Source organism: Micromys minutus, assembly GCF_963924665.1.
Source record: "Micromys minutus genome assembly, chromosome: 3".
Lineage (NCBI taxonomy): Eukaryota > Metazoa > Chordata > Mammalia > Rodentia > Muridae > Micromys > Micromys minutus.
In genome coordinates, this window is record NC_137972.1 from 82101394 (window position 1) to 82114954 (window position 13561).

Here is a 13561-nt window from a genome sequence, read left to right on the forward strand (position 1 = left end):
TTCCATTTAAGGGGGTCTTTCCATAAGACCATGGCAAAATCTTTATTAGTTTCTGAGTGCCAAAGCGATCTGCAGCTGATTTTCCATCTTTATCCAGGGTCAGAAAATTGAGCACAAACATTGCATGGATTAGAATGTTTCTGAGAGATACTTTGATGGGGTATAATTGACTTTTTTTTTTTGAAAGGCATTTTTTTTTTTTTAAAGATTTGATGTGCACGCTCAACAATGTCTTGACCCTTGGAATTATAAGGAATACCTATGAAATGTTTAATTTGAAGCTGTGAACAGAATTATTGGGAATTCTTTCCAGAATAACCAGGTTCCTTATCGGTCTTAATTATTTTGAGTTTACCTATGACAGAAAGGCAACTCAGTACATGAGCAATTACATTTTTAGAGGCCTCTCCAGCTTGTAGGGAGGCAAAGATAAATCCACTAAAGGTATCAATTATAACATGAATATATTTAAGCTTGCCAATTTCTGTAAGATGTGTAACATCCAGATCTCATTAGGGACCAGACCTAAGGGATTAACTGAGATGAGGTGTGGACAACAGGTTACACAAGCTGGGCAGACACATAGGGGACTGAACAGACATAACTTGACCATGTATATCATAGGCTGCAATATCATTAGAGGAACCACCTGTAAATACCAAGCAGGCTTCAGGTAATGGACAAGGAGAGGTTACTTTTGGAAAAATAAAGAGATATATTTTGGCAAATTTATCAGCAGGGTAATGGTTATCATTTATCCCAGAATAGGAAAAGCAGGCTACAGGCCATTCATCTATAGTAGGGAAAAGCCAGTCTAACTGCTCCTTAGAATAAAAAATAATTGGATCTTTACAAAAAATTTGGCGGTTCTGTTCTAGTCCCAATATAATAAGTTTAACTACTAAGGAAGGGTAAGGGGCAAGAACTTCAGAAGGAGAGGTTCTAAAGTGTACCCAAAGAAGAGGGACATTCTGCCAAAACACCCCTGTGGGAGTATGAGTTGTAGCACATATAATAAACAAAATACATTTATCATATGAAATGAAAGAAACTCCTTGATTTTGGAATGCTTTTTCAACCAATTTTAAAGTTTCTCTTGCTGTAGGGGTCAAAATTCTTGGGGAAGAAGGACTAGGGTTGCCTTTAAGAATATCAAAGAGTGGTTTAAATTCCCCTGGAGTAAATTTAAGATAAGGCATAATCCAATTAATATCTCCTAGGAGTTTCTGAAAATCATTTATGGTTCATAAGTGGCTTATTTTTAATTGAACCTTTTGAGTAATTATGGTCTAATGGCAGAGTTCAAATCCTAAATAAAAAATAAGGGTTCTTTAATTGAATTTTGTCTGGGACTATCTGGAGCCCACAATCTGTCAATCTATGTGATAGATTAGCATTCTCAAAAGTTACCCCAAATCGGGTGAAGTCCTAAGGGTTTGAAAGAAAGACACAACTCAATTATCTGTGTTACCAGAAATGTTTTACTCTGACTTCCAAGAAAATCCAGCATGACTGACTCTAGTTTTCCAGTATATACACTTAGAAGTAATTACAAAGGAGGTATGCAAATTTCCTAGCTGCTGGGTGGAGGAGTCACTCCCTAGGGTGAAGTTAACCTAAGGTAACTGAAAAAAGGAAGAACACCAAGTGTGGAGTAGGCTTAGCATTACAAAGAGAGCGTGATGTTCTCCCAAAGTCAAGGCTTGCAAGTAGATGGTTCGGCTAACCCTTAGCAAATGGGGGTTGGTTATAATTTTTCCAACATTTCCCACAAATTTATTTTTTAAATATAGGAACATGTCTTAGGCACACACGGACATTAGTACTTGTCTTACCCGTCTTTGTAAGCCCATGTGTGCGACCATGGATCCTCTGTCTTAGGTTGATAAGCATCCTAGTGGGTCAAGTCTCCTACCCCCCCCCCCCACGGCTCTGGCCACCTAATTTATTCACGCTCCATTGAGTTCGAGCTGTAGGGTTGCTTACTTCTACTCTGTCAGCTGACAGCTTGGCTCTGGGCTTGTTTTTTGCCTAAGGACTTAAGGGAGGGTACACGCCAAAAAGGGCTATATGCCCAAAGCTAATACTAGCCCAGTCTTAAGCCTCTTGAACCACAACAAGTTGTTCCTGTAACAGTACCGAGTTAATTTAAATTTAACATTCCTAATTGAATGCATATCCAATTGAATAAAAGACTTCAGATTAACTTAAGTGGAGAGAACCTCAGCCACTTCTGAAAATTCCCCCGAGCAGGTAAGGCAATAAGGTGGAGAAGTACAATCTCAAAAAACCGCAGCTACAAAAGCAGCTGGTGGAACAGCAGTAATCATGGCTGCAGTCAAAATCCTCCTGGTGCAGGCAAGAATCAGTTGATTCTCTCCAGTACGCTCCACAGGAGCAGGTGTGGGTGCAGATTCTGGGATGTCACTGCTGTAAGGTCTCCACTCCCCCAGTGTTTTCTCAGATGACATTCCTGTTGAGAACAATTAAAACTATCCCCCTCGTTAATAATGATAGCACTACTCTGCAGGTTTCACAGGGTGGACACAGTGCTCAGGAACCCAGACAGGTGATTCAGAATCCTGAGGGAAAACACAAACAGAGCCTTGAGCCCTAGTCAAAATAGTGTCCGGTCCCCACCATAAACTGGACACAAGGTCTTTCCATCACACTATTCCTTGCTGAGCTAGGCATGCTCTCCAGTGTTGATCAGCGGCAGAGCGGCCTTCAGAATTTACAGTTAAAAAATTTAAATATATAAAACTAAGGATAGATGTACATGAGGGGAGATATGCTCCCCCTTTTTTTGTTTTAGACAAATACATCTTTATGGTGCGATGAATATGTTCACTGATTGCTTGTCCTCAAGGATTATAAGGAATTCCAGTCTTATGAATTACAGCATAGTCTGAACAAAATTGATCTAAACTTTTACTGGAATAGGCAGGACCATTATTCGTTTTAATTTTCTTGGGAACATTCATATCATTCAAGTATCAATTGAAACTTATTCATTGTTTCATGTACAAATTGCAATTTCCCAAAAGAAGGGACATGTGTGACATCAATTTGCCAAATATCACTAGTAGTCAGCCCCCCCCCTAGGATTGACTCCCAAATTAGGAGCAGAAATGAATTCTACATACATGATATTGAGTGACTATCCATAGAGCTTGCTCTTTCATAATTTTACAATGAAATCTTAAGGATCCTGCATTCAAATGAAATTTAGTATGCATCTGAATAGCTTTATCCACATTAGATTCTCCTATAACCAATGCAAAAGGGCGAGTGTATGCATATGTAAACTGATTTCCCCTCAATAGGTCCTGGAAGGGCAGTATGGGCTCTAATGTGCCCTACAAATATAGGAAAATTTCTTTGCCAAATCAATGTCTGCAATTTCAACAGCTGATCAAGAACTGCTGACACAGGGCCAATAAAAGTGGCAGTTTCTAAAGGTGACAAAATTTGAGCAACATAGACACTACCAATATAAATACTTAGGGCTTCTTCAGGAAACCTCTGCAAAGCAATTGCATAGCCATAATTTCAGCCATTTGAGCAGATTTAACTGCTATTTGGTAGGTTTCATGAATCTTCAGATACCACAGAAGCAAAGCCATTAGAAGATCCATCTGTAAAAACTAACCTAGCATGGGAAAGAGGGACAGAAGAAACCACCTTAGGAAACACAATGGGATGCTCCTTAAAAAACTGAGCCAATTTATTAGCAGGATAGTGGTTATCAAGTTCACTAATAGTACTGCATGAAAATATAGCCCAATCTGTATGGGTTTGTGCTAAGAAGCATACTTACTCTTTAGTATAAGGTGTAATGATAACCTCTAGCTCTTTTCCAAAGGTCTGCACTGCTATATTTTGTGCTTTATAAATTAAACTAATAACAGCTTGGGGGTAAGAAACAACAATTTTTGAGGGTGAGGCTTGTAAATGTACCCATTAAATATGTCCCTGCTGCCAGAATACTCCTGTTGGAGCATTATCAGATGGAAATACTAATAACTGTAAAGGAATCGAATAATCTATAATTTAAATGAGCACTTTCCAATGCTTCTTGTAACTTTGGAGACTCTGGCTTCAGTGGTAAGTTGTCTACCAGAGGTGGAATCAGCCTCACCCTTAAGGATATCAAAGAGGGGACACAATTGCCCAGAGGATATACACAAAGTAGGTCTCAACCAGTTAGTATCACCTAACAATCTTTGAAAATCATTTAGGGTTTTTAACTGGTCCAATCTTAGCTCAATTTTTTTTGGGTTCTCAGTCTATTTCTCAACATTTGATGGCCCAAATAAAAGTAAGGAAAAACCTTTTGTACCTTTTCTGGGGTGATGACCAGTCCTGCCCTGCTTAAGGCTTCTCATTAAGGAGAACCAAATTCTCTTGATTAGCAGCCAATAACACATCGTCCATGTAACTCTCGATGTACAATTTTAAATAGTTTTCCCTAATTAGTTTAATAGCCATGGAAACATGAACCTGACAAATAGTGGGACTATTTGCCATACCTTGGAGCAGAACGACCCAATGATATCTATCATAAGGTTCTATAAAATTTGTAGAGGGAACACTAAACTCAAATCACTCACAATCAGCAGGATGCAAGGGAATATTAAAGAAACTGTCTTTTAGATCAACAACCAACATATATCAATCCTTGGGAATAGCCACAGGAGAGGGAAGGCCTGGTTGAGTGGCCCCCATAGGCACCATGATTTTATTAAGCTCTCAATGGTCTTGTAATAGCCTTCACTTACCTGATTTCGTCTTAATCACAAATATCGGGGTATTCCAAGGTGAGGAACTATGTGACTTGCCAGTAATTGCTCTTTTATGAGTTTATGTGCTGCCTCCAATTTTTCCTTAGTTAAGACCACTGATTCACCCACACCGGATTATGATTTTTCTAAGAGATGGGTATGGGTTTTATATTAGGAGACAGCTTAACAGTGGCCCTCATGATAAATTCTCAGGTCCAGCTTAATCATAAGGAACCTGGACCTCTAAATCTCTCCTGGCAATGGGCTGAGGACCTCTTTGAAGATTCTCTCCCAATCCTTTTTCAGCTAATTATCCTGGTTGGTTAGCCTTTCTCCTCGTGGGTTGGGTAGTTATTATTGCTCCCATATCATGCAATATATCCCTACCCCACAAGTTAACAGGTATGTGCTCTAACACAAAGTCCTGTGTGTTCTTTCTCATCTTTCCAGTGTAAAATCTTAGTACTTTGTTCAGATGCAATGGTGGTGCCGACTCCTTGCAGCTGCGTACTTGCTTTCTCTTGACCCCAGGTCTTAGGCCAGAATTTTTTAGAAATAACTGAGGTGTCTGCCCCAGTGTCTGAGCCGCCACCTGGGTTTCACTCTGTTCACAGGACTCCCTTTCCTTGGTGGTTTTCCTCTGCCTTCCCTATTGCCTCTGTCCCAGGGTGTTTCTTTATCCCAAAAGCCAACACGATCACAATGCTAATGCCTGATAGCTTTTTATACAGGTTTATGTATTCAATTCTCAATTCAAAAACCCTCTACACAACAAGATTTCATCAAATAGACAAAGATACCAACTGCTATGTGAGATATCAGACCTATAAAATTCTTAAATGTTCGCCTGAATCTAGGTCATCCTTCTGGGTCTCCATCTTGGAACTTTCTCATCCTCCCTGGTCCTCTGACCTCTGACCCTCTCTCTCCACCTCCCTTATCCTGCCCAGTCACTGGCTCTTTTTTATTTTTCTAATTAAAATGGGAAGGTTTAGGCAAAGTAGCCTCTTGAGTATTTGACTAGGCAGCTCTTCCAGGGGAAGTGGAATTAACATTAAAATACCAACAGCTTCAGGACAATCTACACTATTTGTTGAAGATGTTTTCTTTTTTTCCCCAACTGTATTTTTTTTTTTTTTTGTCAAATATCAAATGTCCATAGGTGTGTGGGTTTATTTCTGGATCTTCAGTTTTATTCCATTGACCTACCTGTCTGGCTCTGTACCAATGCCATGTGGTGTTTCTTATTATTTTTTAAATTATTATTATCACTATTGCTCTGCAGTAAAGCTTGAGATCAGGAATAGTGATTCCCCAGAAGTTCTTTTATTTTTGAGAACTGTTTTCACTATCTTGGGTTTTTTGTTTTTTCCATAAGGAAGGCTACTGATTTGAGTTGATTTTATATCCAGTCATTTTACTGAAGTTGCTTATCAGTTGTAGGAGTTCTCTGGTAGAATTTTTGAGGTTGCTTATGCATACTATCATATCATCTGTGAATAGTGATACTTTAATCTTCATTTCCAATTTGTATCCTCTTGATCTCCTTCTGTTGTCTAATTGTCTAAGCTAGAACTTTAAGTACTATATTGAATAAATAGGGAGAGAGTGGGCAGCCTTATCTCTTATTTTAGTGAGATTGTTTTAAGTTTATTTCCATTTAATTTGATTTTGGCTGTTAGTTTGCTGTATATTGCTTTTATTATGTTTAGGTATGTACCTTGAATTCCTGATATTTCCAAGAATTTTAACATGAAGGGGTGTTGATTTTTTTGTCAAAGGCTTTTTCAGCATCTAATGAGATGATCATGTTTCCCTCCCACCACCCCTTTGAGTTTTACATAGTGGATTATGTTGATAGATTTCTGTATGTTGAACTATCCCTGCATCTCTGGGATGAAGCCTACTTGATTGTGGTGGATGATTATTTTGATGTGTTCTTAGATTCGATTGGTGAGAATTTTATTGAGTATTTTGCATAGAAATTCATAAGAAAAACTGGTCTGAAGTTCTCTTTCTTTGTTGGGTCTTTGTGTGGTTTAGGTATCAGAGTAACCATGGCTTCTTAGAATAAATTAGGTAGTATTCCTTTTGTTTCTACTTTGTGGAATATTTTGATGAATATTGACTGATATTAGATTTTTTTTTTAAGTTCTGGTTGAATTCTACACTAAAACCATCTGGCCCTGTGCTTTTTTTTGGTTGGAAGGCCTTTTAATGACTGCTTCTTATGAGAGTGTTTAGACAGTGTACCTGATCTTGATTTGTCTAGAAAATCATCCATTTCATCTAGATTTTTCAGTTTTGATGCATATAGGCTTTTGTAGTAAGATCTGTTGGTTTTTAAATTTTTCTTCAATTTCTGTTGTTATACCTACCTTTTCATTTCTAGTTTTGTTAATTTGGATACTGTCTTTATGCCCTTTAGTTAGTTGGCTAAGGTTTATCTATATTGATAATTTTCTCAAAGAATGAGCTCTTGGTTTTGTTGATTATTTGTATTGTTTTGTTTCTAATTCATTGACTTCAGCCCTTAGTTTGGCTAATTTCCTGTCCTCGACTCCTCTTGCACCAGAGAGAAATCAAGGACCTCGGGAAAGATGCCTAAGGAAACACTGAAACATACAGTATCATACAGGTCTTCTTCCAAGGTGCCATAACCCTCGTAAGTGTCCAAACATCTTCCAGTTCATAGGAGTGCTTGTATATATCTTAAGACTTCTGAGTCTCCATCAGAAATATAGTTCATCTCATGCAGACTTGTTAGTCAAAGGTACTGCTGTGCCTATTCTCTGAACATAGATAGGCATGTGGGTGGCTGATAGATGATAATTTTGTGAAGGGAAAACCTTGATTGAAATGGTCAAGGTAGCTTAAGCAAGTGTTAGTTTGGGCTGTCTTCCAAACTAGAACACATTCTCCTGTTACAGATCAACTGAAAAAGCAGTATTCTAGAAAATGGGAATCACACCCTTCCCCCTTTCTTCTTTTTCCTATAACCCAGGGTATCATTATGTAGTTCTGGCTTCCCTAGAACTCAACCTGTAGACTAGGTTGGCCTTGAATCTACAGATATCTGCCTACCTCTGCCTCCTGATTGTTGGGGTTAAAGGTATGAGCCACTACTCCTGGCTTGAATCACACAATTTCAAACCTCTGCCATACACATGTAAAGTGTAAAAATCTTCATTGACCATAGTAGCAAAGTTCTTAATAACTCAAAAGTAGTTTAAAGATTGGTTTTTGAATAACATCTGAATCAAAAAAGAAACCAAAAAGATGGCCAAAGATTAGTTTTACAAAACAAGTAGAACATTCATGTTGTTTATAAAGACAAGGCACAAAACCTGTGCCATTGCTAGTTCAATATCTGCTTATTATAAAATAGCAAAGAAGGAGTAAACTTTTATAACAGAAGTTTAAAAAGGATAAGAAACAATCTACAAATTTGCATTTGAATAAACCAAGAAGAGATTACCACATAAGGAAACTCAAATATGTTATTGTAATGGTGAGTTCTCATGGTCAACTTGACAGGATTTGCAGTCATTTAGGAGACACACCTCTCCTGTGCCTATGAGGGAGTTTTCAGAGAGCTTTAACAGGAGGACAAACCTCCCAGCATGGCTGCCACTATCTCATGGCTGGGCCTAAGAATGAGCAGGAAGAGATGAAGGAGATAAGTTGGGTGCCATCGTGAACCTGTCCCTGCTTCCTGTCAGTGCAGTGTGACCCGTTGCCTCATGGTGCACATGTTCCCATGGCCCCCACTGGAATGTGTCCTGCTCCTCAGGATGGAAAGTTCCCTTCAAACTGTTATTTCCCCCTCAATCAGAACAAGCTAAAATAAAACCCACACAAACCTAATAAAACTATCAGCCACGGGAAAAAATGCCAGTCACCAGCTTTGAAGAGAACCTGACGCCTCAGGGTACAGGTTGAGGCTGTGCTGTTTGAACTTCTATGGGGCACAGAGGAGGTCAGCAGCTGAACATTTCCTACCCAGCCATAGATTAGTTCAGAACAAGGGAGACCATCTTCCCCAAAACCTGTTTAGTGGGGATAGGACAACAGTGGAGACTGGTCACTTTGCTGTACTATTCTTTTTTTTTTTTTTAAATATAGGTATAAAAACTGTTTATTAACAGCAAAGGCCCAGAGACTCATTTCTTCTTGGATACACCTAAAGTACAGCTCCTGTGGCCAGTGGCCTTGGTGTGCTGGCCGTGGACACAAAGACCCCAGAAGTGGCGCAGCCCCCTAAGCGTTTGAATTATCTTCAGGGGCTCCAGATCCTCACACAGCCTGTTGTCTAGACCATTGGCCAAAATCTGGCTGTATTTCCGTCCTTCCCATCCTTCTGTCTGTTCAAGAACCAATCTGGGATCTTGTACTGTCATGGGTTCTGCATGATGGTGATCACACACTCCACCTCATCCTCCGTGATTTCTCCAGTCCTCTCCGTGAGCTGAACATCTATTTTCCTCAACACCACATGAGCATGTCTCCGCCCCACACCCTTAATGGCAGTAATGGCGAAGGCTAATTTCTGCCACCCATTGATGTTGGTGTTGAGTGCTGGAACTTCTCAGGGGTCACTAGAGACATGGCAGCGGCACAAGCGGTGGCGTGTAAGCATCCTGTGGAAGCTTGCTGTACTATTCGGACCACTGGTCACCCACCGTTTCACCACCTACCTCAGGGTGTCAGCAAGCCCTTGGCTAGCTAGGACCAAGAATGTTGAGTCACATTCAATAACCTTGTCCCATGATGCTTGTTAAGATGTCCACATCGTTGACACACTTTCCCAGCCATTGTGAGCAAACCTAGGCACTGAGACCTGTAGATGTTCACCCTGTTACACTAGGGTGAAGCTATGAAGTCAGGCAGGGCTGGGAGCCAGGAGTTAAGGGCTCTGGAGAAATGCTAGAGCCCAAAAGAAGCCCAGATGCACGTGTGGACTGCAAGTGTTCAGGACAAGAGGTGTATCGATGATCCCAGACCCGATGTTGGGAAGCGTCCACAGAATGTCATTTCTTTTAGGCAGAGACCATGAATTGGATGGTGTCTGTGCTACTGTAAAGCGTTGCTGAAGTGGACCGAAGGCACTGGGAGCCATAGGGCTTTTGGCAGGCTAGATTCAGGGAAATATTAGACTTGGTGGCAGAGCTCTGCTTCTGTGACTGGGTATACACAGTATTCAGTTAAGACCTCTGGACCCGGTGGAATAGATCTTGCGTAAAGGACTGTCCCGGAGACCAGTCTGAACAATTCTCTGGTAAGTAGTGAAATGGAAGACCCTGTTTCTGGCGCCTATAGACTGGTTCTTGGTGTAACTGATAAGAGGCTCAGCTCATCTATGAGATTAGACTGAGTTTATTAAGTAAACTATTAGGTAACTCTCTCCCAGGAGGTCCCAAACCACTGAGACACACTGAGCCTAACACACCTAAACGTCTTCAAGCAGGTTTTCACGTTTAACTATATTTTCCGGTTCCTGTGGTGTTTCTGTTTTTGAGACGCACGTCTCAGCGTTCCTTCCTCACAACACACATCTAAAACCCCCGCCGTGCGGGGTTTGGGGAGGGGAGATCTTGCTACCAGGGAGTAAAAGCAGGTTTTCCACCAAGTCCTAGAAGAGCAGAGAGACCTCGGGTCCAGAACAATCGCAGAGCCAGCTGCATCCCAAGCCCTCCGAAAGAAGTCCTGAGAGGCTCTCTGCATTTCGGGGGCATCCCACGGCCAGCCCTTCCACTGGTCCTCTTCCTGGCTCAAGAGCTCCTGGTCGCCACGCAACAATGAAGCGTGGGCGGTCCCAGCAGATTCATTTGCATGCTGCCGCGGCTCGACCAATGGGTTGCGTTGGGCCCTCGAAACACGGTGTTGCTATCTGCGCGCGCGCGTGTGCCAGTGTGACAGCGCCGTGGCCGTGGCCGTGGCCGTGGGGCGCGCGGGGACCGCCCGGGGTGCCCGCTCCGCTCAGCGTCGCGGCCGCGTGGCCCGGCGGAGCCCCGAGACCACCCCCGGGCGGGGCGCCGCCGCGATGTCGGTGGCTGGGCTCAAGAAGCAGTTCCACAAAGCCAGCCAGGTAGGGAGGCGCGCTCGAGGGGTTTCTGGAGACCGCGTCCCAAAGGGGTTGCGGGCCATAGACTTGGGGTCTCCATCGGCCTTCTTCGGGCTGGGTTTCTGGTAGCCTAGGAAGGCGCGGGGGCGGGTAGCAGTCGCGCGCTCTGGGCTGCGCGTGTTGGTGCCTCCTCCTCAGAGTCTCGGGTCTCCCGCTGCGCCCTGTCGGTTGTAAAGCTGAGCAGTTCGGCTGGCGAGGGATCGGAGGTGGTGGGTTTGGGGGGATGAGCTCCCGGAGGAGAGCCTTCGCGACCAGGACCTTAGTAGGCCTCCCTCCTGCCCCGGAATCTCCAGTCTGTCCGTTGGGACCCCCCTCCCCGCTCAGGACGCTGTACTTGCCCCCTGGCTGGGGCCCAGCAGTCTCTGTTTTGGCTTTCCCGGGGTGGGGGCTCATCGCTGTTGGTTTTTCCCTTGCTGGCTGTCCTCACTGGGTTAGCCCGAGGTTGGCACCAGACTCCTGCTCTCAAAGAGACAGTGTGATGAGGAGACCCAAAACACACGCGTAAACAGACCGTGCTAGACACGCCTCCGCGGAAGAGGATGGCAGGTGACTCAGTGGGGGCTTCATGGGAAGCTTTCAGGAGGCAAGGACATAGCATTTGGGAATTAAGCTTGAGAAATGATCTTGGACTATTATAGAAGGAGGGCTTTCTGAACAGAGGAAGCTTGGAAACAGGGGCACTGGAAAGTGTGTGTGTGTGTGTGTGTGTGTGTGTGTATCTGTCACAAGCAAATTTGCTTTCTAGCACTATACTCTTCCTTCCCAGCCTCAGTTTTGCTAGAACCCCGGTGGACTGAGCTCATATGGAGTTCATTTCGCTGGCCCCCCACCTTTGCTTTTTCCTCTTAATCGATCTTGAGATTGCAGCTGGCCTTCGAAAATTCTTTTTCTCTATTCCAGGCGGAAAGACACTGCTAGCCCCCCAGTCACAGCTGGTCCACAAGGAAACTAAGTAATGGCTGTTCCCAGCAGGGGACCTAGGGTGGACAGTGATGCTATTCAGGGTGCTAGAAATCCTGGAGGAGAGGCATGCTGGGTGAGGGCAGAGATGGGGGATTCGAAGTTGAATCTCTAGGACTTAGAAAAGTCGGTGGGATATTTCAGTTGTCGTTGGCCTTTGGGCCATTGGACTATACTATTCTGGGGTCTGCAAGTAGTGATTTGGGGGAGATTCCAATTAAAATGAACATTTTAAAATGGGAGAGCTGAGGCTAATGAACTCACAAACAGTAGTGTGTGAGACACCCTAGGGGACGCCACACTCATCACAGGCACTGGCCACACTTGGACTTGCTGAGCAGTGAGTACTCCATCAATGAGTGTGTAACAAATGAATCATAGAGGTTCAGAAGGAGTAACTGCTATCACAAGATCACGAGGCGGGGGGAGTCACACTGAGGGTGTGTAAACCGTCAGCATCTACTTCTAGAGTAATGCTGGAGCAGCTAGGAGACCCAGAGCCTCTGTGGGCCAGGCCATGCTTGCGACATTGTTTTCCTTAGCCATGACAAGAAATGGGGCTCTTTGTTTTCACACACACGCACACGTGCACACACGCGCTCGCCAATTCTTGGATATGAACTTTATAGGAGCAGTCTTGTGACCACCCACACTAAGTCCCTGAGTCCTTACATGCTTCAGGATGGCTTCTGACTACAGGGCTGAGTGGGTGGTTGAAATCCTTGGTTGCTATTGGAGTTGGGGAAATACACTGCGACAGGAGGCTTGCTTCTATTCCTTGTAACCAATCAATTGAAAATAGCAGGAGACCTTCCAGGGACCACCACTGTCCTGATGGGAGCAGGTGTGTTCCTGCCTAGGCTCTAAACCTTTCCTTCCTATCTCTGAAGTTGTCCATATTTCATCTGAAAAGAGAGAAATTGCAGACTCTCTGGACTTAACACCGTGTGGTTAAAATACCTGACAGATAAGTTTCAAACCTGTTCTAGATATTTCCACGCTTTCTGTTCTCTCCCCCACTTCCAGGTCTTATGGAGCCCAGTCTAGCCTCAGACTGGCCACACAGCCAAGCATGATCTGAAGCTTCCGAGACCCCACTTCTACCTCTCCAGGGCAGGGGAGACAGTGCTGAGGACTGAACCCAGGGCTTCCTGCATGCTAGGCAAGCACTCTCCTGTCTGAGCCACATCCCCACCCTCAGACTTCTAGAAGTCTTTCTTAGAAATTATGCCGCGCAACCAGCTTGGAGAAATTAGGTTTTGTTTAATTTAATACAAGGGAGCAGAGTAATAAAAAATGCCAGATGTTCCCAAACAGCATTTTTGCAGCGGGCTTTAATTCACTCGGAGCTTTTCCGGGGCTGGGAAAGGGAGTCCCAAATGACATCAGTGGTTAATAATTCCCAGGGATTCAAGGTTGGCTCCTTGCCACGATCAGTTCTTCGACCTCAGAAACGTGACTTAAACTAACTGGGCCTCCTTGGCTTGCTCTCTGTATGATGAACGAGAGGATTCAGAGGTCAGGTCCCTGCGATAAACTTGATCATGCAGTGTCTGCAAAACTCTTTAAAAAAATGGGTTTCATGCTTTTAATTTTTAAAAGGTGTGTGTGTATGTATGTGTGTGCACGTGCATGCATGCATTATGTAGTGTGTGGGTGCCTGAGGAGGCCAGAAGGAAGCACTGGATATCCT

General features: G+C 43.4%; 1 protein-coding gene and 1 pseudogene across 4 annotated transcripts in view; one reads left to right on the forward strand and one right to left on the reverse strand.

Annotated features, from left to right (window-relative positions):
• Positions 1 to 8947: 8947 nt before the first annotated feature.
• Positions 8948 to 9392, reverse strand: LOC308418813 (small ribosomal subunit protein uS13-like; annotated as a pseudogene). Its single transcript has one exon. The product of its transcript is annotated as a small ribosomal subunit protein uS13-like (transcript).
• A 1435-nt stretch (positions 9393 to 10827) lies between these two features.
• SH3GL3 (SH3 domain containing GRB2 like 3, endophilin A3) overlaps positions 10828 to 13561 on the forward strand; it is a gene marked incomplete at both ends in the record, with an annotated part of 118291 nt that continues 115557 nt past the window's right edge. For all 3 annotated transcript variants that reach the window (XM_080914315.1, XM_080914316.1, XM_080914318.1), the window contains one exon: positions 10828 to 10872. In XM_080914315.1, the coding sequence (XP_080770441.1) occupies positions 10828 to 10872 (45 nt within the window). The remainder of the gene's footprint in view (positions 10873 to 13561) is intronic.